Source organism: Channa argus, chromosome 1, assembly GCF_033026475.1.
Source record: "Channa argus isolate prfri chromosome 1, Channa argus male v1.0, whole genome shotgun sequence".
Lineage (NCBI taxonomy): Eukaryota > Metazoa > Chordata > Actinopteri > Anabantiformes > Channidae > Channa > Channa argus.
In genome coordinates, this window is record NC_090197.1 from 37,171,029 (window position 1) to 37,198,781 (window position 27,753).

Below are 27,753 nucleotides of genomic sequence, written 5' to 3' on the forward strand. Positions count from 1 at the left end.
ATCCCTTAACAATACTTAAGCAAAATAAAAAAGAAAAGCACAGGTTTGTAAGAACTAGTGCTGAAAGGATTAACTAAGCTACTAACTCTTTGACAGGTTATCACAACAATTCATTGATTCTTCATTTGGCCATCAGAAATGCTAAACATGTATGGCCCTCCGTGCATAAAAACTGTAAATGGTTTTGCTGCTTTGCTGCTCCACCAACGGGACTTAATTTTCACTTACCCTGTGAAATATATTGACAGCTACACGGTGCCACCATGAAATTATCATTATTGGTCTCCGCAAATTTGTGATGAAGTACCATTTAATTTTTGGTACATTCATGGCCCTATCTAGATGAACTCTAATAGTTGATCCCCTAACACCATAATTAATTTAGCATCAGAATCCAATGTTCATATAATATAAATTCAAAAATAATACTAAATGACTAGATACACAAAGAACTAATAACTACAGTAATAAGTACACAAATAACTACTAAACTACTTTTTTAAGACACAGTTTTACTTTATGTTTAGAGCTAATTAGCATCCTGGCTCACAACAATACTAGGATTTTACCATGGTAAAGATTAGCCTGTGCCTCTTTTACTCATTTACTCATTTACTGTTTTATTGTGAACTTGTAGTTTGTTGATAATCAGCTCAACAAGCTGCTTTACAAAAATTGCAACAGCATTTCACCTCATATTGTGAAAAAGGACAAGGGTCATTTTAAATTATGTCAAAGAAGTGTGCGAGTAAGATCCTGCTGGCCATAGTCTTACAGGTAAACAAAAATAACACTAACCCAATGTTTAAGAACAAGTACCCACTCCCCTCTAAGCATAAACAATAAGCACGTCAATTCTGCCTCAAGCACAAATACGTCCATACTCTTATTATCTCTCTACAGGACTTTCCGAATGTTTAAACAACATAATATCCCTACACCTCTGACAGACCACATGCACACAGTGCTTACCAAATCCGATGAGGCCAAGCGTCTCTCCTCGGATCCTGGCTGCCCCCGACGCCACCTCCCGGATCTGCTCCACACTCTGGACCCGTGTGCCCTCCCTCAGAGCCTGGTACAGCCAGGTGTTTCGCCGGTACAAGTTAAGGATGTGACAAAGCGTTGAGTCTGCTGTTTCTTCTACAGCCGCTGAGGGAATATTACACACTGCAATGCCTAGAAAACGTCAAACCGTAGGGAACGTTGGAGAAACAATGACGCTCAAAAGAAGACAATACAAATAAGTTGTTCAAATCACTAATTACTTTACTGATTTAATCATTAGAATAGTTGGTTATAATTATGCAGCTATTGTGAAGATATTCATCTGTGGTTTTATATTTTACAAAATAATTAGCAGGAAATGCCTTTATGATGTTGTACAATATAAAAATGCACTGCCTGTAAAACAGAACTGTGAAGTATAAGAGGCTGTTACAACTGCTAATTATCCACATCAAAAGAACATTTCTCCAAAAAAAAGTGTTCGGAAATGTATTAGCACAAACAACAGTAATTAGGATATGGATTAGGTATGGGAATCCCAGAGAGACTTTTATATCAGTTGGAGCATCTGCTCTGCATATGCTATCAGTTTCATTGCATATTCTGTTTACATTATGTAATAATTCATATTACATATGTTGTTTATTTTAAGTCAATATAGCAAGACGAGTTTGGTTTGGCCCACACCCAAAGGTGCACAATCCTTATCCATAATGCATAATTTGTTTTTCTTGATTTATTTTTTCCTCACGTGTTGGAGAATGAATGAGCCATATGGGCAGACACGACCATCTTTGTTCATTATTCCCAGCATAAGATTGCTGTCTGCTTCTGAACAGCCTCACTTTTTATTTCCATCTTTCTCCTTTTATCCCTGCACCTGTTCCTCAGTCTCACCGAGCTCCCCAGCAGCCTTGATGTCGATGTTGTCGTAGCCGCTGCCGATACGGATGATGATGCGCAGCGCCTTGAACTTCTCCAAGTCCTCTCTTGTTAGGGTGATGGTGTGGTACATCATGGCTCCTACTGCCTCATTCAGCACCTGAGGGACATTGGGGAGGAGGAATCATCATCATCACTGTCTTATTACATCATTATCTGTGTTCAAGATGGAAAACATTCTGCATCTGAATTTATATTATATTCACAATGTCATTATTGTTCCTAATCATTATCATCTCAACACTGATATTCAGATGGTTGCTCCCTAACTGGGTGTATGAGAAACTTGTTGCAGCCAAAATGAGTAAGAGTGCTTTCACTATGACCCATTTTCCTGGACCTGGAAGTATATGCCCGCTATTCTTCATCTAAATGCAAATGGATTGTTTATGTGCTCTCTAAAATATGAGTAGTTGTTTGTGTGATTATAATGAGTGCTTGCCAAAGCTGGTTTTTGTCACAATCCATTCATCCAGACAATATGCAAACAAGGTTAGAGTGGATGCAGGACCATAAAACAGACTGACAGCTGCTGAGAAACCCAAAAAGCATAAGAAAGGTAGCTTCTGCAAACCGTGGCTGTTAATTAACAGGTTTAAATTCACAACCTGCTAAATGAATTAACTAAACCAAACCAGATTATAATGACCATGAATTTCCACACAACACTTCCATTGGCACTAGCTGAATGACAGCTGGATGCAAAATTCAAGGTTAAATCTCTCCTCATACATTAATCTCATTACTTGAGCAAAGCAGGCAGGCAGCAGGCATGGCTGGAGATGATGCTGGAAAATGACACAGACTCACCGCAGCCGGTTAGCAACAGGAAAACAAGCCAAGAGCAAGTTTACATGAAGTGGAAAGAATTTGCAAATGGCTTTTGTGTAGTGTTTACTATGCCGCAGTGGATGCACACCTTCACATTACAGAGCTATTACTTACAGCAAGGAATCGTAAATACTGCAAAGCAGATAAAGCCCTTAAAAGTGCCAAGGCACTAATTCTACACTGGGGAGAGCACATAAAGAAATACTTGAGCATGAAGATTAGAGGCAGTTATGTATCATGAAAATATAACTATAAACTAATGCGCTTTGTAGGTGTTTGCATTTTTGAGCTTTGCATAGAGCCAGGAAATCTGTATCCACTGATTATTTTCAGTCTTTAGGCTAAGGTAAGCTAAGCTAATCATATCCTGGTTCCAGCTACAGGATTCGACATGTTATTTACAGAGCTGCTGGTAGAGTTGCTTTTTAGCTGACAGGTTAGCTCAGGTAAGTTTTTTCCCCCTGTGTGCATTTACGCTAAGCTAAGCTCATTGCCTGCAGCCATATAGCTTTATACAGATGTGTATGAAATTCTTAGTACCCTTCTCAAAAAAGATTAATCTACAAAAAAAAAATACATACAAAACAGACATTGCTTTTGGAAGATTTGTTAGAAAAGACCATAAATAACAGGATTGTATTCATATTTCAAATTAAGGTTTTCCTGTAATTAGGCTCACACATGTTCAATCTTGTAATCAGTCATCCTGTGTGTGTAATTGGAGAAAAGTAGTCACTCGTTTGTTTGGTTTGGCCTTTGTTATAGTTTATTAACAATTCCGTTAAACCAAAAATCAAAAGCAAAGTCTGATTTATTTATTTATTTTCTGTCAATTTTAAGTTTTTTCAGAAAATGATCTGTTACTTCTTTTTGTGTGCGTGTGTGTGTACTTGAAGTAAACATGAAGGTGTTATTTGTCTTCTCATCTAGCTCCAAAAAAGCAAAAGAACATTTCCTAAAATATCATAGTATTTGTTTTAGCTAATGTTGAAACAAAGACTAACTCTTTCAATAAATGATGATGATTTTTTTTGCACTTCTTAAGATCACAAGTCATTGTGCTTCAGAGAAAATGATCATCAATGTTTTGTTAATGCAGATACATAGGCCCTGAACCATCAGCCTTTTGCATTTATATGTGATGCACAAAAATAATAATGAATACATTTTAGTACAGTACACTGTACTAACATAGTGGGGTAGGGGGCAAAATCCCCAGTTTATTTCCAGCTGGGGATCATTGTTGAACATCAATGTTAGCTCCATTTCTCTTTTATGTCCTGTCCTGACTAGTCTCTTCTTCATGAGACATGTCATTTTCTCAATTACATTCACAGCTGTGGTCAAGTGTTCTTTATCAGAAGTAGTTTTTTGCCTTTCCAAGGACAGTACTGTATTAGTTAGTAGACTAATAATGAAGGTTTTCTAATTACTTTCTTTTAACGTGCACTTGACTGGGGCAACAAAATGATTGCAGGTCACCACGGCCTTGCAGTTGCACTTTTGAAGACACAAGTTTAAATTTATGCTGTGACAGATTCCTTAATACCTGCATCTGCTCATTTCCAGACAGTTCATGCAAGCAGTGTGCTGTTGTGAGTGTGATTATATACTGGTGTGCTAACAGTATACTTCACTATTGAAACTTGCAGTGCGGATGTTGGCAAGTCTCTCTATCTCTCTCTCTCTCTTTGTGTGTGTGTGTGTGTATGTGTCTGTGTATGTGTCTGTAGAGTGCCCCATCTGTACACGCTGCTGTGCAGTTATAGTTTTGGGATCGCTGCCAACATTTACACTCCCAGATGGTTCCTCTGTGTGTGTAATGTATTCACTACAAGAACATCTTACTGGACAGAGATTGCTTGTGTTTAGGTGAGTGCGTGTATGTGAAGTACAATGGACAAGTATGTGTATATATATATATATACATATACACACACATATTATATATATATATATATATATATATATATATATATATATATATATTAAGCATCTATTTAGCATTTTCTCAATTTAATTTCTAAATTCATTTCATTAGGCATGAAAGTGAAACTACCTCTTTTTTATCATAAATTAAAAACAATCAATGTTTTGAGACTTTGGAACAAGTTGGCAGTTTTTATTGGAATTGTTAGAACATGAAGCAAAAGCCTCCAGCATGGATTGTAAAACTGCTCCAGTGTATAGACAGTAAAATGAGAAAATTTTCACCCACTCTGGCTGAGAACAATTATACTGTATTTCTATTACCAGCCTCCTCCTCCTCCTTATTTAACAAAGCCGCACTTCAGCACCCAGTGGGATTAAAGTCAATGATGAAACCATTATAGTTGAACTGGGAGAGTGTAACAAGGCGGTGGGATGAAATATTATTAAAACATTACAGAGGAGGCGATACAGAAGGAAAAAAGAGATGATTCTTCTGCACTCAAGTGAAGGCAAATTATTCAAGAATCCCACTTAAAGTTCAAACTATGTGTGACTAAATCTGCTGGAGTACTACCACTACTACTACTACTCACAACAGTTTGATGGTGTTACTACGCAGTTCAGCATTCTGTCCATTCTGACAAATATTCCTCCCTTTATGTTTAAAAATCGTTCTTCCCATCAAATCAGAAAATTCAAATGATCCACAAAAGTTACTGTGTATATCTCTGTCTTTTTATTACATTTATACTTTTATAATTGCATTTCTACTTTCAGTTTTATTTTGATTTTATCTTAGTGTGTTTTTTAATACACTCGATATACACAGGTTGTCTAAAAAGTCCTGTGTGCCATGTAAATAATAATTACCCTCCAAAGGCTAAAACCTCTGCTAATGTTTTTAGACTATTTTACCCTAGATGTGTGAGGTCAGGAACAAGTCCAAACCTAAATCAGTTTGTTACTGACCCACCAGCGGACACGTAAAAACATAAAAATGGCCAACAAAAGCCAAACAGACAATAATTAAAATAATTCTTAGTGGGACATCCTAGGCCTGCAGTCCATCTGATGAGAGTTAAAAGATTAGCACTACTGGCTCATGCCAACACATAAGTTATTAGATGGGGCAATGAAAACCTGTCATCCTCTACTACTGATGTATAGCTGCTGCATTTTAAAAAGGACAACATCTGAAAGGTATTTTATACCTTTTCGTGTATCTCCTGTGTGGACTGGGCGTCACAGAAAGCCACGGTGGCCAGATCTTTGAGGATGGGCATCTCCACAGTGCAATCACGTCCATCGAGCAGCGCCACAAGAGGGCGCGGGTGCATAGGCCCATTCATAATCTGGGGCCGAATACCTGCAGAAACAGTGGGAGAAATGGGGGAGTTAATTATTAAGTGAGCTGCAGAAGAAACACTAACATGTAGGATAAGCAGCAGGAAGCATTTATACAGGCCGGGATTGTGTGTTTTACCTGTGTGCGATGCCAAATCAGTGGCAGTAGAGCACACACACGCATACACACACACGGATCAATACTCTTAAACAGGAATGAGCCACTCTCTACTTTAAACCACTATCATCATTTCTCTCACCTGGCAACACACACTCTCACACACAGCTCCGGTGATATGACTACCCCTCTCTATTGCTGTTATCCACACTGTTACCAGGCAACAGGTCCTTTCACCCCCCATGAGGTCATCACCTCTACTATCCTATCATCGTACAGATACTGGCAGGCCTGCAGAGTGTGCTCCTGTGTTTGTGTCAATGTATCTGCTCAATTCAAACTTGAGGCCATCTTCAGGTTTGTCCTCTGTAAGCAAAGTTTATGGCTTTCTGTCTGTGCCTTGTTAATAACATAACACGCGGGCCCTTTAGGGACAAAAATGGCCCAAACTGCCAGAAAAGACAAATGTGTCAGTACTGATGAACTCTGTGTGGCTAACGTGATTGATTCAAACAGTGACTGAATGAGTGGCCCAATTGAAAAACTTTCTCTGAAACAGATGTGATGTATTCATATTCATTACATGATAAAAATTGTGTAGGACTGAGGAAAAATCTTACAGTGTGGACCCATATTTCACTAAAGAGAGGAAAAAATAGGGAAAAGACAAGGGAGAAGGGGGGCATCCACACACCAACACTCTGGCTCCCTGCTGCCTGTTGTCATGGTGATTTGAGGATTTGGGCAGGATTATGAAATATTTTATTTAGTGGCATCTGCGCTGCTGGAGAGGACATCCAAGCCTGCTCTCTCCGTGTCTGCACTCTAACTCCTCCAGTTTGGGGAGGCAAGGACAACATATGACCTGCACAACTACAGCATACAAACCTAAACACGTCAGATACACAGTGTGATGAACAACAAAAGGGGCATGTATATGTGGCAGTGTTTCAGTCGTATGTGCTTCCATCCTGCACCACTCTGAAAAAAATTCTTTGCCTCTAATTTTAAGTCTTAAAACTGCCTTTTTTACTCACTATGAGGGAAACCAACATAGGCAGAAGCTTTTCTGTCTGTGCTGCTCACTGGTTTCAAAGAAACGGACTAGCTGCGGAAAAATGTGATGTTATTCATCACATTTCTATGCCCAAATCATAATTTAGCAACAACTGAATTAAGGTGCCAGTTGTTGGTTATTTGTTATAACTAAGGATGCTTAACCTTTGACTTCATGAATACTTTATATTATACAGAATTGCATACATTTAAACAAAACAAGTTTTTTTATGTTTAAGTCTCTTTTTTGACCAAATTATTTAACATTATTAAGTTTATTCAAATTATTTTCACTCAATTTTCAATTTGAAGCTGGATGATATGTTTCAATGCAATATTTTCAGAACCTGTGGCTTCACATCCTGCCCTTTATAAAAGTTACATTCACATCTATAAAATCAAATCTTTAGAAGTTATGCAGAGCTAAAGGAATGTTGAAAAAGCATACACTAGTCTGTAAATTATGCAGAGTTTGATGCCTTTGGCACACATTCAAACACACAAATCAGCATACACAAAAGGAATGCCAGACTACCTGTGCTAGACCCATCCAGGATAAATGGAAACAAGAATAATTTAAAAAAAGAGCTTAGCGGCTTTGACATACAACCTATATTTTTGAGTTACTTAATCTAAAACCTACACTCAATCAAATTTCAATTCAGTTCAATTTCAATCAAACCACTGAAGATGGTGAACAACATTCAGACACTTCTGAGGCTTGAATCTGTGGTCTGTAACACAAATTCCCTACAAACAGAGGAGACACGAGTGCACCACACAGGGTATTAAAGATGAGAAGGCAGTTAGAAACAGGATGAGGAGCAGACAAAAACAGTCTGGTGATGACTGAGAAAACATGAAGGAAAATGAGAAGTGTTTGTGGTTCATTTCTCTTAAACCACTGCAGTGGGTTGTCTACTTGTTAGACAGCATTCATCACCTTAAAAATGTGGACGGGCAGTCTTATTGTGGCACTGTAGAGTTTTTTTTTTAACAAACCAATCATTTAAAAGAAGTGGTAAGGAGGTCTAATGAAGGAGTAGAAGTGCATTATGGGAAATAGGTTCTCCAGTGTTTAATTCCGCCGTCAGCTTGACCCATTGACCCATGGAGGTCCTTTTATAGACTTCCACAGCGGCCATATGTCATATTATTGCATGCATGTAGAAAAAGCTGATCACACCGGAGCCAATAGGGCAGATTGTAACCTGGGCTTTTCACTTACAGCAGCTTCTATACACATGTTACTCAAGCTTTAGGTCTTGGACTATGTGTACTATTGATACCCAGCATAAAAAAGATAAGCATAAACAAAACATAATATGGCCTCTTTAGAGCAGCAGATTGATTAGTAGCAGTAATTTTTATACTCTTTCTGAACTTGTTTTCCAATCGTTGTTTTTTGTTTTCCTTTTATGTTTTATATCTGGCTTACATTACTCTTCACTGTTCTGCTTTGATTTTATGCGTTGCTGTGTCAGCCACTTTATAACTCTATTTTATAAAATGCTTTAGAGTTGAAGAGATGAATTTTCATTATATTCTATTATACTGCAACTATTAACAATATTATTATTGTGCAGCTCTCGTAATAAAAACAGTGCCACATAAAAAAGCCTAAATGGCATATCAAAAGAGAGAAGAGAGGAGAGAAGACTGATGAGAGAAGAGGAGAGGTGCGCATGAATAAAAGGAAATAAATAATATGCAAGAGGTGACCTCAAACTCTGTGTTCCCTTTTTCAGACTCTAAGCTGAAAGCATGTATTATTCTCACTGGAGCAACTGTGTGTGTGTGTGTGTGTGTGTGTGTGTGTGTGTGTGTGTGTGTGTGTGTGTGTTTGTGTATGTGTTAGAGATGCAGCTCTTGGGAGGAGGAGGAGGAGGAGGAGGAACTGTTCTCCAAACACACCTGTGGCTCCACAGCTCTCCCTGTGCCTCCTCATCATGCTCCTGCAGAGTTCATTATCGCAGCTCAGACGGCTGAGGGAAAAATTATTTACTATCATCTAAGGGTCACACAGGAGGAAACACACTGCTCCTCGAACAGACACGGACTTGTGCACACACTTGAAAACAAGCAAACACTGACTCTGAGATGAAAGCAGAGAAAAATAGCGAACACAAAACCACTTGCTTATACTGAATACACACAAAAACAAGAAGCAGCTGGTGGAAAAAGCGGCGTCACTTGTGGGAAGTAGGTCAAAATGCTGTTGATTAATTATTTCCTGGTGGCTAATTGCCTCTCTCCAGTCTAATAAGGCAGAACGTGGCACTGCATTAACACACGATGAATCTGAGGATAATTACCACCTAAAAAGGCTGTTAATGAGGGTCTTAATGACTCAGATACCTGGCCAGTGGTTTGAAGGAACTTGTTGGTTTTGGGCAGAAAAAAGTGAATCTTCCCTCAGTCATTCGGCCAAGTGTAAACTGAAAAACGACCTAATTTTAACACAGTAGCTCAGACTATCGTACGTGAATTCACAAAGAAATAAACACCGTTAGTAAGGTGTTGTCGACTGTTGCCTCTGTAATGACCTCTTGTCATTCACCTCTACAAGGATTTTCTGTCACATCGAACTTAATGAGGTTTGGGGCTTTGGTCTCTAGTCTCACACTGTCAGAGGTTCAGTAGCATAGGTCAAGCAGAATCCATCATTTTGAAGTTTTAAAGTTTTTTCAATCAGTTGTCAATGACCAGCTTTAACCGCATTAACAGTGTGAGCAGGGAAATGTTTCGAAATGGGCCTAAGTTGACAATGTGAGTTAATATTTTCACCTTGGTTCAATTTGAAAAAGGTTTTAAGGCTCTTGTTTTCACAAAACACTTCAGAGCCATCAGGAAACAAAGCACATTTGACAGCAATTAAACACAAATAGGGCTGCAAACAATTTTATTTTAACCATTAATTAAGATCTCAACTGCTAAATGAATCATTTAGCAAATGTCAAAGATTAGTGTAATCAAATGTTATTTTTATTTAACTGTACATCATCCAATGTTACTCAGTTTATGTCATGCCCATAGAAAATAAAAAATATATTCCCATTTGAGGATCTGGAATCAGCGTATATTTGGCATTTTTGCTTAATAAATGTCCTGAAGCAATCACTGAAGATTGCCTAACTGCTGATTCAGTAAGTAATTATTTGATTAATAGCTGCAGCTCTAAACATAATGACCTCGCTTTTGCTTTAGGTGAGCACTTTTCAATGAAGAAGATAATGTCTTAATCTCATAGTATGACAATTTGCTACACTATTCATGGATCTGATTAAAACATTCATGAGGCCTTTCAAAAGTAAATATTTTAAATTATGTTTTGTTCTTTCTCTTGTGTTGCTATTTTGATGTCTTTATTCTAAAGCTGTTATTTTACCAGCATTGGTATAGATATTATGAGATTTCTCCTGCCTTACAGTATGTGTTATTTGGTCACAACAGGCCTCAGTAAACAGAATGTTTATTCACCATAGGGATGTTATTGGTCCTTGTGGAATATTACAGGGATATTACATAGACTTAGCCCATATAGACTTAGCCCATAATAACAGTCATGTGTAACATGAATGCCTTAATTAGTTACCTTAAGTATGTTGATTTTAGATTAATAACATTAATTAACATATGAGAATCAATCACATTTTGACTTCTAACGGTAACAAGAAAACAATGTGTTGACGTTATTTATGAGTTATTTTGCAATAATGGCAAAACAGTGCTCGATATAGAGATCATGAAATAATTAGATCACTACACACTACGCCCTTCTTTGAATCCAGATGGCAAATTATGTTGGAGCCCAAATAGGAGAACATAAGTGAGTCTTTTCCCAGTGATTCTGGTTGTGTCACCCTCATGAAGCTCTTACACCTCCCACTGGTCACGCAACAGAGATCCTGTTTCTAAAGAAGGAAAACTCAAATCACATTGGGTTCTTTTTCTTTACTTCACCTAACTTGTGTTTTGTGCCACTTTCTCTTTGCCCCTTCTCCACCCCTCTTTCTCCATCCATGTTGGGTCAGCACCAGCCTTGGGAGGAAACACAAGCAAAGCCAGAACCCTCCCTATCCATACACAGAGTCCCGCCCAACGCCAGAACACCAGACTCACTTTTAAGTGGAAGAAAAACGCACCACAGAGCCATTTTTCAAGTGCCTAGTTGCTGTTACATAAACGTCTGTGTGCAGCAGAAACAGCACGAATAAATATGGTTTACATTAGGCGGTTAGATATTTTGGCTGGTTGTCTTTTAAATAAAATTGCAAATTGCTTGTGCCAATTTCCTGTTATTGTATCCAAAGTATTTATCATAGTACAACAGCCAGCATTGTCTGTAAAGCAGCACGTAATAAGAAACAAAGCCAGCAGCTTGTGTGACAGCAGATAGTCTTATCCAGTGGAGCTCATGTGTTGTTACACCCCTCAGGGAACGATTGAATGGACTAAGGTTCATATCATACAGTCGCCAACACTAATCACAACACTAATCAACTAGATGATTCTCCTGGAAGTATGAAAACTTTTAGAAAAGCTGGCAAGAGCTTACTCTCAACCACAAATGGATTACAGATGTTCCCGAGTAAGAAGTCCTTTTTGGATTCTGACAAACAGGAATAGAAATCATCTTTTTAAACCTCCAAAACAAAGCAGAACTCATAGAAAAGTGTCCCTCCTTAGTGAATACGCTCTGGTGTCTAATTCTCTCATTTGGAAGGGCTGAAGTTGGAAGAGCAGCTCAGAAAACTCTGCTGCCAGATGCTGTGAGTCAGAGTTTTCAGAGGGAGAACGATAATTTCCTACATAGTCCGCAAACAATCAATGAAGGAAAATAAATCCTTAGTCAAACCTGTATTTCTCCTCTTGGGTCTTTAAATTGGTATTTAATGTTAACTTCTTAAGCTCTTTTTTTTCTGACAGATCATGTGCTCTGGTTTTGCGGTTTCATGCATCACTAAAATGCCTCAGTTGGTTTAAAATGACAATTTGATTTGGAAGTTAATGCTCTCCCCCCAGATGTACTTGTGGCTTGTGTGTGAGGTAGTCTCACACTTTGAAAAGCTAAATTGTCCACGGTGGGACTGCAGAATCGTATTACCTTACCTGCACTATAGTGACTTCCTGAATAATTACACTGTGTACTCTGCCATCTCAAATCTCTTTTAAAAGCCTTCTGAGACCGTTTAGTATCCTTGCCTACAGAGGACAGACACACTTAAGGGACTCTCTTTAATATCCTGAGGTCATTTTTAACAGACACTGAATTACAGGTAACTTTTCAAGCAAAGCTTCACCTCCAGCTTTTTCTTTCCACTGTCCCATTGCCCCTTTTTGGTACTATTCCCCATCTCCTTCCCCCTCAATTTGTGTGAAAGATGGTAAAATGCTCCTAAATTGGTAAAAGCAGTGTGATACATCACGTGAATGTCCCCAGACTGGTCCCTTCATCAGTAGAACAATAAAAGTGCAAAAACAAAAGGAAGTGAGGAAGATTTTCCATGGCATGATGATGTCAGGGCCATTGCAGCGGTCGCCGAGTTCACATTGCGCTCTTAGAGAAAACTACTCCGCAGTTGACGCAGAGCCAAAATGGGCTCAGCGAGCTTAGGACCAACAGCTGGTTCTGGTTACCAAGCAACTTCCAAGCTGGGGGCCTCAGTTATGGGACAGGCCCAGAGCAAGCAGGAAGGGAGGGCTCTGCCTATAAGCCAGCGGGTTTTCTTTGTGGCAAGTGCAGCAGTCAGGAAAAAAAGCTTGCTTTCGTGATATCAAAACTTGGCCCCCAAAAGACAACATGCCACAAAGGCCACCCAACCTGGCAACCCAAACACATTTGAGGAGCGGCATAAGTGGTGCAATCACTGTTTCTCTGCAGCTTTTTTCCCGTGAGACATCAGGAACATGTTCAGCGTGAGCCAAAACAGCTCAGTAACGCTTGCACACACATCGACACACAAACTTCAGCTGCACTTCGCTTCAGACACACACCCACAGACGATAGTCATTAACGATCAGCGATGTCAGATTTTGTGAAATAAAATTTGCAAGGGCATGCGTGGCTCTCAAAACCAATGCCCCCAACTACTCTACATCTGTTTCCTTAAATGTCCACCTGCATGTTGCCTCCAATATAAAAGAGCAATTTTACACTTTACCACTGTAAAAACATGTTAACAAGAATCGGCGCCTGTATTCCTCAGAGTGTCTACTTTTTTCAACATGTTTACAATCCCCTGGCATGTGCAGAAAAGATGGGAGGTGTAATCTTTTTTCTTTTGGCAGACATGGATCCTCCAGGTCTTTACTGGACCCTATCAGCGCCTGGCTACACTGCCGCCAGCCCGGCCTGTCTGTTCTTCCACTATGTGGACACACAAAGACGTGGTTTGTCCTCCCTCCGCTTGCCCTCCGCTGAAGTTATCACCACCCAGACTCCCAGCCAAGAGGGGTGAAGGAGGGAGGACACAGAAGGGATGACAGATGAAGGAAGGGCAAAATGACACATAAAAATTATAGGACAGAGGAGAGGAAGAAAGCGGAAAGCATACGCTAACATCAAAGGTGGTGTTAGTGTTATAATCAACACTGAGCAAGACAAAAAAGTCGGGCTTCTATCCATCAGTGTGCTCTCTTTAAATGTTGCCTTTTGTGCCCATTGAACAAGGCCTAATAACAATTGTGGTCCTGACACAAAAGCAGCTGAGGGAACTGTGCTCTCCAGCTTTACTGCACAGGCACACACACACAAGAGAGTGTGTGCAGGTCAGGAACATGAACACACACACAAACTATGGGTACAAAATTAATTAAATTGAAACACATATAACATGTCAATTTTCACAGAGTATAGCATTTTAAAGCTTTAGCATCATGTTATGTGAGGACACTAAAGGAAGCGTAAAATTAGCAGTTCACTGTGTCCACAAGCCCGTCTCACTAAAGCTTAACTGTGTATTTTGTGCTCCAAATTACAGTATATTTTTATTCAGTTTTAACTCCAATATTTCCACACAACAAGCAACCAAATGCATCCGGACATATTCACTGATTTAAAAGCAAATAAATAAATAACAAGCTTCAAATACACGTTGTAGTCCTGCACCATTTACATTCATAGGAACAACCATTAACACTCTCACGTAAAGCCAGTCTTACGGCAATTCTTCAGTGACTTTTTACCCTCCGTGACCACCAGTCTAATGTCACCCTCCCCTCACTGCTGTGGAGAGCTCCGTGATTTTCAAACCAAGGAAACACAGACGCACTCAGATGGGTGCGTGCCCTCATGCATACACACACACACTGTTTTCATGACACACTTCATTGCAAAAACATAAGAGACTCATTAGCCTTGAAGCCAAATCCAACTCTCCACACCACCCAACACACCATCTTACACACACCAACACACACACACCACAGCTTTTTATTATTACGCCTCATGAGTAAATGCCTGCTTGCTCTCTCTGTCTCTCTCTCTCTCACACACACACACACAAATGCACAAGACGACGTGAAACATGCTCCTTGCCTGGGAAATGCTGTCTCCACATTCTTCAAATCAGGAGCTGCACATGGCAGAGGAAATGTAGTAGAGAGGGAGAAAAAAAGACAGAGAAAAAGAAAAAAGTGGGCGTTGGGGGATTCTCACACTGTGCCCTCGAGTTATCCTCTCCTCTCCTCTCTACCTCCTCCTTCAGCCTCCCTCCCTATCTCTGTCTTCCTTCACTGTCTTCTCTTGCTCTCCTACTGCTTGTTTCCAAATCTGTCCTGCTTCGTCACCTCACCCCCAGAAGCTCCATTTCTTTTTCTCAGACAACTCGTACTCTTGAGGGAGGAAGAAAATGGAAGGTGGCACGGGAGGGCAGCGGCTGAGGGGGAGGACAGCCAAGCAAGAGCTACGATTGTCACCCCCCACCCCGTGCTGTTAAGCAGTGCCTTGAACTCCTTTAATGTCAAAAGAAAGGAAACAGAAAAAAATGGATCTCTATTCGTCCTCAGCCAGCAATCAGCACTTTCCGCCTCTTCAGCCAGATCAGTTGTATCGTTTCTCCTCAGTCTCCTCTTCCCTGCTCTGTCTCCCTCTTCTCTCTCTTCACAGCAGGTTTGGGCTATTCATTCAGACGTCAGGCTCACTCCGTCAGCCTTTTGTTGCTAGTCGCAGAAAGACAGAGAGCGAGAGGGAGAGAGAGAGCGAGAGAAAGAGAGGGGTGGCCACAGCTATGCAGGAGAAAGAAAATAGGGAGGTAAATAAAAGAGACGAAAGAGAGGGGGGAAAAAAAATCCTTGAAGAGCACCAGTCACAGTGAGAGGTGCACCGCTCCTGGCACATGTATGACTCCCTCTTCCATTCTCTCCGACCTTCCTCTTCGCTCAACATATTTTCCTTTGCTCCCCCCCTTTCTGTTATATTATTGGTGATCTGGCCTTTAAGGTCCCCCCCCCCCCCCCCAGCCCCAGAGTCTCGCTTCGTCTTGCTCACAAACTCTGATTCACAATCTCACTCTGATTTTTATACTGCTCACTCCTTGCTCTTAAACATGAGTACATCAGTTTAGCCACTCAATAAGCAATTGAATACGTCATTTCAACAGGAAAACGTGGCTCAGCGTTCACATGGGTTATTGTCATATTTGCACAAAGGACTTTCATGTCTATGTTTACAAAGAGGTACAGGTAATGACAGTCTTTTAACAAATCACAGCAAACATTTTTTAGATTCACAATCCTGATCTTGCTAAATTAATTCCCATGTAAAAATATCTGATTTGAAACACCTGATTTAAAACAAGCAAGGTGTATGTCCCTCTTTCAACAAGTATGGTGTTAATGTACACTCGCACACACAAACACAGTTCCTAGTTTACACACGTGAATTTATAGCAACGCTTAGGAAAATCCTTTCATGAGTGAAATACGGAAATTTAAATGCAAGTACAGGAATAACAGTTTAAAGTGTTTACTACTTCACTAGTCTGAGAGAGTAGCACATAACACTGAGTCACTTGCCTCCTGACAGGATCCCCTTTAAAAGGATTTTGATTATAAAGGTTAAGAAGTAACTACAGCCACAACAGTGCTTTTGCAGAGGGTGCACACATTCCTGAAAATATGCTACAATATATGCTACTTACAGTCAAGTCGTTTTTTTCCTTATAAAGCTAAAATCGATTCATAAATACAATTCATTGATACAAAATTACTAAACAGTGATGATTCAAGCTTCTCAAGCATGCTGATTTTCTTCTATTCATTGCCTTGCATTAGAGTAAACTGAAAGTCTCTGGGTGAAGACTGTGGGTTGGATAAACAAGGTAATTTTAAGATGTTAAATTAGGCTTTAAAATATCACCATGGTAAATTATGGACAATTTTCACAATGTTCTTATTTTATAGAAGAAATGATTAATCAATTAAATAACTGTTAGTTGAATTAAGGCGTGACAGATATAGTAACAGTTGGAGGGTGGACTTTAACATATTGCCTTTAATCAATTTTTATTATTACCATAGTGAATGATTATAGCTTGTATTCTAGTTAAATTTGTTTATACAAACAAATTAATGAAAACATTTGTGCACAAAGGTAAAGAAGATCAATTAAGTGGTTGATCAACAGAAATGAATTGACAGCAATTTTGATAATCTATTAATCTCTGAAGTGATTCAAGAGGCAGAATACATAATCAGGAAATTTCAAACATTTGTTGGTTCCAGCTTCTTATTATTGTTAATGAATATTTTTGTGTGTGGGGGGTTTTTATGATAGATTATTATGATAGAAAAAAATGAACAATGAAACAACTATTAGCTGGAGTTTTCTAATGAATGAATAAAGACACCACAAACAGTATGAACACAGTGATATAAACAGGATTTTAAACACTGAGAAAAGTGACAGTAAGCCAACGCAAAGGGATGTTTTAAAGTTTTGACTACAATCAATGCACTGTGTGTATTCCTGTATTGTGTGTAGCGCATTGCATGTATTTACTGTAAGCTCAATAGGAGAGCAGTGAGTTTAAATGGCTCCATTGAGGAGGTTTGGTTACAACATGTAACCAGAGCCTACAAACCAGGCCTGGAGTAAAAAAGCCTCATTCATGAAATGAGCGCGCTGGAGGGAAAAAGGCTTTACTGTATAATTTGACCTCTAAAATTCACGATCCCATCTGCCTTCTGTGATCTACACTGTGCGCTGTTGCCAAAATGATTGAAGCACAAACGAGATTCTGGGGAGAAGGGTGAGAGTAAAAGAAAAAAGAAATACACACGGCAAAGCTGCAGGAAAAGAGTCGATCTTGTGAATTTTCCTTTACCCATTTATACCCCGTCTGTGCATTGCTCCACCTCTCCAGCTCCATCACTCTCCTCCTACACCTACATCTTTCTCTGTGACTTGAGCCAACTGGCCTGATTAGAGAGAGACAGAGAGATAAAGAGGATGTGAGCGAGCAAGGCGCTGCATATTACACCCTTCAAGTATGCTGCAGGCTTAGACAAATAAAGTGTGAACAGGCATCCATGTCAATGAAGGAGTGAACAAATACATGACCAACACACACATTTGCACATTTGATTCAACTGTAAGATACTGATTAATAAGCAAACTTCACTGGCTTAACTTAAATTTACTCAGAAATAGGTCTTTGGCCCAAATTTCATACAAAAACAAATACATATTTGAGATAAAAAAAAATTAAAAAAAATCTCTCCCTCACATACACACACACAAAACACAAATCCTCCTCTCTGTGTGAGACTAAAAACACTGTGAAACACAATCCCATTTGCAGCCCCATGTGATCCTGAACACGGCTGACATGCCTATTGAGAAATGCATAATATTTTCCTTGGGTGCAAATGAGATTCATCTGCACCTCTAAACATATCTTTCCCCGCTTTTGTTAAAACACAGTCCAACAACGTGTCAAGTATTGCAACGCCCAGTCACACACACACACACACACACACACACACTTCGTATACAGAGTACATGGTCTGCCCTGTCTCTCCTTCAGTGTGGTTTAACACCTGTGAAAATTTGATTTTCTCAAAATGAATTATTCAGGGTAACTCCCTGGTTGGCACAGAGACGAGAGGAGAGGAAAGAAGAGGAGAGGAGAAGAGGGGAGAGGAAAGGACAGTAGAGGAAAGGAGACAAAATAAACGGACCTCTGATGAGGAGCACAGGTGCCTGGGCTTTTAGCTTATTATTGTCTTTATTTTTCCTCCTTTCTTTTAGAAAATGTCTGAGGACATGACCTTCTCTGTCAGCTCTTCTCTCACCTATGCTCCCATGAACCAGTAGCTAATCACTTGACTTCTCTCTAAAAGGATAGAGCAAACTAACCAGAGAGACCAGAAAGTGGTCAGACTTCTGAGGATATTGGTGCTGTTTTTTGTGCTGTATATGCTACAAAACCAGAAGTCATAATGAAAACAGATGCAGTGTCAGACGACTCCAGAAGATTTCATACAAAAAATATATAGTAATAAGGGGAGAGCTGTGAGACTTTTCAACTACACCAGAAATTAGTTGATTAATACATTAGTTTTACCAAGATAAATTAATAAAAAAGACAATTTTGCTACTTTTTAACAGACATCATTGCTGAGAATCCACACTGTAAATCATTACAAGTTTTTTTAACGCTTTGAATCAAAAATGAAACTGATGCCTTTTTTATCTATTGTTTTAATTGTTCTTATAATTTCTTGCGGTTGGCTGTACAGCAATTGTACGCTTTTACGTGAAAGGTGCTATAGAAATAAAACTATTGTTATTATGCCTTGAAATGGTGATTTAACGTTAGTTTAATGTTACACTATATGTTTTTAAAAAAACAATTTCACTTAACTGAACTTATAAAAAACAAGGTTAGCCAACTCAAGATATTAAGTTGAAACAACTATTTATGTTGCTGACAATGTTTTCTTGTTACATTTCTCAGTTTAAAAAGGCAGTTGTTAGACTGACATTCATAATTTCCCGTTGCATGCTGAAGAACTGAATTCAACACTAACCTATATCATGGTGGCCAAACCTTTTATTATCATTAAAAAATACAGTAAAATATATGAACAACATATGAAAAATTTCCATCATGAGTACTAAAAAAGGAACAGTGTATGAAGATGTTTTTATGCTCAAATAACATAGGTCTAGTAGTTAGTAGTTATTTAAAACTTACTGAGTTGCTCAAACTATCAGCAATTTAATTATTCAACTCATCAGTCTAAAATAAAAGGCCTCAAATCAGAACGACTCATGTTTAAGAAGTGGTCTAAAACTTGAAAGTAGATGTTCTAAGTTGAATTATTTAGAAATTAACAAACAAATACTTACCTTAGTTGATTCCACCAAATTCCTGTATTATTTTAGATTTCTACAATGCAGTGTTTACACACCTACACAAAGTAATTGTGTATTTGGCTCTGAGCGCTTCCAAACTGCAGCTGACCAAGACTTTGTTCTCTATGGGAACGCCTCCTGTGTAGACACACATGCAGCAAATAAGCTGCTGTAGCTCTGCTTGCTTTCTTTGTGAATGTTTACCAGTTTTCCTGTCTCGTGTGCAATTTAAAAGTATGTCCTTACATATTAGAAAACCATACAGAACAATAAAGTATATTAATTGAGGGCTGCCCTCTTTTTACTTGCTCTCTAATGAATTGCAGAATTACTGCATAAAATCTACACATTTTCCCATTTTTACTCCTCCACTCATTTTGAGACCCACTGACTCTAAAAAAGTCAATCACTGGCTCTCTAATCTAAAGCAGTCCTGTGCATTTAATTCCATCCCTTGGTCTTTCTTGCACAATCCTCAACTCTGTTCTGCTGTCTTTTGTTGGGTTCAACCTCCTCCCATTTTCACTTTCCTCATTTCCTTAATTTTCCTGCAGACAGGCTCTATAACCCACAACCACAGTCATGAATGAATGTGCTGAGGAGGGTATGACGTTTGTTTAGAAACATATTTCTCCCATTACCTCTGCTGTTGCTTGGGGGGAACCTCAAAGGAGAATTATTTCCTACAAAAGATGAATTTTCAACAAAGTGGGAGATGAATGAGAAAAACTGAGAAGGAAAAACACAGAGATAAAGAAAAATTGGGGTCATTTTAAACAATCAGAAAAAACAAAGACATGTAGAGAAAATGTGTACTCCAGACGTAATCCTGATAGAGTGAGAGAAAGACAGACACCAGAGACTTTATTCACTCATGAGGGAAAAGGAAATCACTGCTTGATATTAAAAGGAACATCTGGTGGAGAGAGCAACTCTGCACTGTGTCTTAACAGACATTGCAACTGCCACCTGCCAGAGTTTGCACACACACACACGCACACACAAACACACACAAAGTAGGAAGAGATAATAGTTTCTCGTAATGATACTGTAGGTTTATGTCATGGCCATCTGCTCTTATTATTTAAAATTTTAAATCGTTAATATACACCCAAATCACATTCATCATTAATAATGGCAAAGTAAACATAAACCTTGTGTCACAGTTGATTAATTCATCCAAAGTTTACCGAAAATACAAAAATGCATTAATTAAAACTGACATATGTATTAGGTTTCTAAAAAGCAACATAGCAAATCAGCTCAGTAATGGAGGTTGCCTAAGAAGTTCCTAAGCTCCTTTTTATCATACAACCAGATATGCTATAACACAATGTCTTATCTTTGGTAAGGATTCAACCAAAAGGGAGGATTGGAAGCACTCCAACTGCCAGTCATCTGCTATTGTCTACTCACAGAATAAGGAATGCTTTCACTTCCAGACAGGTAAATAAATCTGAATTTCATGCATACTGTAGAAACAACACAGGCTTTAAATGTTCAAAGTAAGACAATGTCTGCGTATCCTTCTTTGCTCTGAAAACACTTTGCACTAGTAAGACAACCTACCAGGTCAGGTGGACAACAAAGTGACAAGATTAGGGCCAAAGTTTTACCCCTGCAAGGTCTTTATGCATCATTTGGCAGCTCGCCTCATATGCATGCTGAGTCCAACATTGACTGACAGCTGTCAATGCAGTGATTCCCCTCCCCCACTCTTCAACCAGCAATCATCATCTGTCAGTTGCAGGGCTCTCTTTCTCTCTCTGTCTCTCTTCTGTAATCTCTCACTCAGTGAGAAGTGCCTGTAGCTTTGACCTGGACCCTGTAAATACATAATCTGCCATCTCTAAATCTATCATGCCATAACCCTCCCCCATCCTTATGCTAAGCCAGAGCAAGGAAGTAAATTGCGGCTAGTGTGTCACGCAGAAGAGAGGCATTTGTGAAGTGCTTTCAGGTCACTTAGTCTCAAGTCCACAGACAGGAGCCTACATACTGTACTCCCATAGGGGGGAAATAAGGAACATAGTCTGGAAATAAGTGTGGGACATGTGGGGGAGTGGTTAGTCAAATAAAGGAAGGTTTTTTTAAGGTTTAACATATCAACATTTATGGGGCTGAGCTAGAGCATGTCATCTGTATTAACAGAGGGGTTTTCTTGTTAGTTCAAGTGAAATTATTAATGATTGAGTAACCAACTCACTGCTGAGCTCATGAATTGTTTAATGTTGCCAGAAAATCTGAATGCATCTTGAGCTCATAACAAACTATATTTAAGGCATTGAAAATAAAAATGTGCTGTTGCTGATATTACAACCTAATTAGTCTACATCACAAAATATTATTGTAAACATTTGCCTGAAAGGGTGATTACATGCACATTTTTTGGGGTCTAAAATGTATTTTATATGTCCTTTTGAAAAAATAAAGTTACTTATCCCACATGAAAAAAAGTGAATGAAAATGATTAACATTTTCTTCTTGAAGCAGTATCTCGACCAGCCATTTTGGGAAAGAAAAAATGAGTAACAAGTAAATTTGCAGTGTTTTCTGACAACAGAACAACCCTTTAACCGAAAGCAAATCTGCCTATGATTACCACCAAAACGCATGTTGCCTAGCAACATACAATTTAGGAATATGCTTTCAGAGCAGCGTTGCATTTGTGTCCATTAACACATGAAATTATCAAAGCAACAAATGTCAGCCACATGCAAATGAGGTCTACTCTGCTCGCTGTGTGTGTACTAACAATGCCATGTATGTGTATGCAGCAGACCTGAAGAAATCCTTTCCAAAGCCATGTGCCCATCTGTGCTAAGAACAGCAGCCTGTTTTGAAAGCCAAGCAATGGGGATCTTTTATTATCTGCTTTCTAGGGCCTAAAAATCATAGAGACAACAACAAAAATGCCTCAGTTAAAATATTTGTTCCCAGTCTGCTTTGGTCCCCATTAACGCCCATTTCAATCTACTGGCTATGTACTGTGCAGTTGATAGATTCTCACAGGAAGCCAAGAGGCTGGTCTGAACAGAATTGGAGTATCTGTGGATTAGTGCAATAGTGGAAATGGAGGATCTGAAGGATTAAACCCCCCTGTTCTCATTACAACCTGGACAGACAAAATGACACAATGACACATCGGCCATCAGCACTGTAATTTGATTTTATTCCTCTGCTGATTCTGCTAGTCAGCCTCTAGTGAGTGAGTGCTGATGAAAAAATCATCTCTTATTGCCCAAAATGCCTGGACTTTACTTCCATCAAGCCATGGGTGTGAAAATGAATGAATATAATTTTATTTAAAAGCTTTTATGTTGCTGAATTAAAGCTCCAATGTGTATCCAATTAAGGATTTAGTGGAGAAAAATGCACTGAGTGAATTTCATTCTAAACTGGAACCAAAACACGAATTTAAGAGACAAATGAAATTCAGTAAAGTTGAGAAAATTTCACAAGTAAAACCTTATCCCAGTGAGCAAATCAGTTTTAAAAGAACTAACTGCGATTAAATGCAGGCCAGTGGTACACCTTGACAGCAGAAGGATTGAAACAAGGCTGTGTGGTCGAAGTGACTGTAAAGCATTTCCAGGTTACTCTTTTGTACCCTCATTACCATAAAGCAATAAGACATTCATGTTTACAACAAGAGGGGCTTTGGGGCTGTGGGGAGATGGTGCATGGCAGTGCAGAGGTACTTCATCAAAAACAGCTGTAGTTACAATGCTACAACAGCTGAAGAACCACATAAGACTAATGACGCAGTACACCATTATGTAACTTTCTAAATGCTGTATAGATGAGGCAAATTAGATGATTAAAAAGTGGCCTTTGCGTTTGCTCCTTTTCAAGGGCTTTATATACAGCTGAAATGAGAAAAAATATCTTTGCAATGATACTGTAGCATAAACAATCACACATATTGTACAAAGATGCAAACAGTGGCAAATGAACACACATGCACGGCTTTTCTAGACACTTAACAGTAATACACAAAACATCTCTACTTTTCTGATCCGAGAAGTCTTAAATGTGAACTGTTCACACATGAATGCAGCAACTGACAGACTGTATTATGAATACCATGCAGAATTGTTTAAATTTGAAATGTATCAACATGGGTGCTGACAGTTGTTCCTCCCAAACCTTCTATATTATGCCTTGTCAATGCCATGCAGGCGAAATGTCATAATGACAATAGAGCTGCAGGAGATTACTAAAATAAAAAGACGCTCAGACAAGGTATCAAGAATTCTCTCATACAGATAAGCAGACAAGAAAGGAAATTGTATGTATCAATTCAGGATCATGGCAAATGCAGAAACAAAAAAAATAGGACACGGGATGGATTCCCAGAATAGCTGAGCAAATGTTATCCTTTCACGACTCTAATTTATAATCCTGGCAATACATTTAGATAGACAACAAAAAGCAATATTACTTAAATGTCACTCTACTGTTTTGATAAGAAGAAATTATTATTATTGTTGTTGTTGTTGTTGTTGTTGTTGTTGTTGTTGTTGATGATGATGATGATGATGCAATAAGAACAAATATAGGATAAAAGTAATAAACTAAATGTTGAATTAACATTCTCATTGTGTTTGGACTTCCGGGTGAAATAACTTATCAGTAACACTATACGTAATACTTAGGTTGATGTTTTTATGGCTGAGTGGCTCTTAGAAATATCTACTCAATTGTGAAAACATTATATAATTCCTAATGGAGCAACACTGGTATGTGAGGAATGGGAAATTGCATCTTACATAAGCTATGCAAAAAAAAAAAAAGAAAAAAAGTGGTAGCACAAATCAATTTTCCTATGTATGAATTTATGCCAAAAAGCCTAGAGAAAGAAAAAAACTACTGCATCAAGAAATGAGACAAGCGACAGACAATAACAATGGAAAAAGGAAAAAGGATTTACTTGTATCCGGAGACGCCATTGTCGAAACAATGACTGGTGGACCTGTACGTCGACTTTGCTTCTGATTAGCAACCAGTGCACCTTGCCCTTGAACAGGTGCTCCCACAGGAATGAAGGCATTGTCTGGTGCAGTTCCTCCACCTTTTCGCATCAACTGGGGACTGGGATGAGGGCTGTGCATAGGTGACAATGGAAGTAAGCTTCTGTCCCGCTTCATAAGCTCCATGGGTACTGTGTAATTGGTAGAGTACGCTTTTGGTACCTGCTGTGGTGGCTGTGGTAAAACGGGCATGGACACGGGCATCTGCTGTGGCATACTTTGCATGGAATGAATAGACCCGGGTATGGCAGGCATTGACCCAGTCATCTGCTGTGGCATTATCTGCATACCTTGTATAGGCATGCCTGGCACTGTTCCCCCAGAGTAGGCCGACATAGGCCTTGATTGAACAGGTATGATGCCTCCAGTGTATGGTCCTGGGGAGCGAGGTGGGTGGCCTGGGTAAACTCCAGAGACTTCCAGGAGGTGCTGAGAGGGGGCACTACTGGGCCTCCGACCTATTACTTCTCCAAACCTTGGGGAGATTGTCTGCATTGCCCCAGGAGTTGGTGGGGGCATCAATTGGGGGTCTACAGAGAACGTTTGTGCTGAGTGTGATGCATGCTGATGTGGTTGCTGGTGGTAGATGTCTGATCGAAGGCTAAAGCTATTAGAGCGGCCGCGCATTGGTGTCTGAGGTTGGGAGGTGGGGGCTGGAGCCTCTATGGGCCGCTTGCAGTTGTGGACCAAGCGAGACAGTACACGAGATTGGCCAAGGTTGGGGGCAACGGTGCGGACATCATTCTCCTCCATTACAGCCAACATGCTAGTGGAGTCAAATCCCTGCTGGATAAGTGAAGAAATGGTACTCTCTGAGAGGCCCTCATTTCGCAGCAGGGCAAGGAACTCAGGATCAACTGTCTTTTTGGGGTCCACAGGCAAAGGTGTCTGTGGTGCAGTTGGGAGAGGAGCGGGAGGAGGAGCTGGAAGTGGAACGGCTGGGGGAGGAGGGGCCAAAGCTGCAGCAACCTGAACAGAGGCAGGTGCAACTGGGCCAGTAGCTACAGTTTGGACTTGGGCAGGTATAGCAGGAAGTGGAGCCATAGAAAGGTTAGGGTCAGAGACAGGCATTGTAGTGGTGGGTGGCAGGGATTGTGGCTGTTGCTGCTGCAAATGCTGCTGCAATTGGTCTTGCTGAAACTGCTGTTGCTGTAACTGCTGTTGTTGAAGCTGTTGCTGTTGTAACTGCTGGTGCTGAAGTTGCTGCAGCTGTATTTGTTGTTGCTGAAGTTGTTGCTGTTGTTGCTGCTGTATTTGTTGTTGTTGTAATTGTTGCTGCTGTTGTTGTTGGATGGAGTAAGGTGATGTTGTCTCTTGCCTTATAATCATACCTTGACTGGCAGGATCTACTACTAGACATGTAGCAGCCTGCTGCTGTGGATCCAAAGGACGGCCGTTAACATCAGTATAGACAGACTGACCGGTCAGAGGTGGAGGCTCACTGGCATACCGAGGAGAAGTGTGCTCTATACTACAGTGAGCAGAAGATAAGTCTCGAGACGGTATGCGCTGTTGGCTATCCGGCATTATCTTTGCACCAGGTTCCCTATAAGCCCGATTTAACTCATGAGCGGTGGGAGGAGGGGCAGGAGGTAAAGGAGATGAAGGGGGTTGAGGTCCTGCTCTTCCTACCTGACTTTGATCCCATGCAGCACGAGCCCCAGGTGTCAAACCAAAATGAGAGCCTGACCTACTGAGTGGATGAGCCTGAGGTGGTGGAGGTTGGTTTTCTGGTCTGTAAAACCCCTCAGGTGGCCGGGGAGTCATGGCCGGGTCATGGGAGTAGTAATCCTGGTGTGGAATGGATCCTCTATGAGCCATGGGCACTCGATCGTAGTGGTTTAGATCTGGCACAGAGCCCTTCCTCAGCCCCTGTGGGTTGTGTCGTTCTATGTAAGCCTGTCCGTAGTGAGAGTCTTGGTAGGAATACGGGTCGCGTTTCAAATCCAGGTCAGGGGGACGAACTCCTGGTGGAGGATCGTACCACCCTGCTCCCTCTCCATATGACAGGGAACTTCGCCGGCCCGCTACTCTTGCCTGCTGCTCGTAGACACTCTCAGCCCTGTCCCACTGACCCTCATTCCCTCCTAATGTGTCCCAACTGTGGGAGCGACCAAGGCTCAATTGTTTGTTAGGGACAAGCATTGATGAAAACACAGAGATACGGCTATTGTATCAAAACAGAAAAATATTCCGCTTGTAGTAGTATTTGTAAAAGTTGTCTTTCAAGTCTTCATTTGCAGTGGAATCAAAAATGGAACGAAGAGAGGCAAGAGGAAAACCAGCAGAAAAGAAACAGAAGCAGGGTGTACCGTTTCACCATATCATGTTGTAATATTGTGAGTCCATGCTATCAGGTGACTCCCCCTTTGGCAGTCCTTGAATAATTAATCTCTGGTCATGCTGACTTGTTGTGCGAGAGGAAAGAGGACACCACACACAAACCACACAAACACAGTACACTCCAGAGGTGCCACAGCTACTCTAAGGAGGACACAGTAACTGAATGCCTGGTTGAGATGGCAACCAAATGTTCATAAGAAAAAATAGGAAAGGAGAGGATAGGTTGGGTTGTAGGTTGGGATGGGTAGGGGCTTGAACTAATCCAATAGGATTTATCACTCTCTTCTCTGGGACATTTTACTCACTCTGCCGATTGCTATAAGGGATTACATCTAAATAAAGCCGGTTTAATTCCACTTCCCACTGTGACGTCACGTAAACCACATTCAAGCAATGAATGATGATGATGGCGAAGATTATGCCAATGATTAGAAGTTTACCTCCAAACCCTCCTTGCGAGTCACCTACCTGAAGCAGCTGATGATGAGCTGTCCTCAACAGGTTTCAGTTTTTGGTTATTCAAAAGCAAAGAGCAGGGAGGGGAGGCCACGCAAGGCGCACAGCTTCCGTGAATACAGACGAAATACAGTTCTCTCAGCTAAGTCCCATGCGCTGTCAGTAAACATCAAATCCACTCTGATTGGACATTAATCCTCAAGGCACCATGCTTGTTGCAGATCTACCAGGCAACTGCTGCCCAACTCACTCTGAAATGTCCTTGATGCCTCTGTGGCATTCACTAACTGTCAGTGCCCCCTCTCCTCAATTTGAGAGCATTCATA

The 27,753-nt window shown here is 40.1% G+C and overlaps 1 protein-coding gene across 6 annotated transcripts in view; it reads right to left on the bottom strand.

The window, feature by feature from the left end:
- LOC137133792 (C-terminal-binding protein 2-like) overlaps nucleotides 1-27,753 on the bottom strand; it is a 63,584-nt gene that overhangs the window by 5,556 nt on the left and 30,275 nt on the right. The window contains exons 1-4 of one of the 6 annotated variants that reach the window (XR_010915289.1): nucleotides 24,529-27,013; nucleotides 5,925-6,079; nucleotides 1,906-2,050; nucleotides 973-1,179 (exon numbers count right to left, since the gene is read on the bottom strand). Coding sequence is in view for 5 of the 6 variants with exons in the window: in XM_067517726.1 (XP_067373827.1) it covers nucleotides 973-1,179; nucleotides 1,906-2,050; nucleotides 5,925-6,079; nucleotides 24,529-26,773 (2,752 nt within the window). In the remaining variant the exon portion in view is untranslated. Of the gene's footprint in view, nucleotides 1-972; nucleotides 1,180-1,905; nucleotides 2,051-5,924; nucleotides 6,080-9,145; nucleotides 9,195-14,771; nucleotides 15,609-24,528; nucleotides 27,014-27,753 lie in introns of those variants that run through there. The other 5 variants (XM_067517726.1, XM_067517765.1, XM_067517746.1 and 2 more) reach the window with 5 other exon arrangements.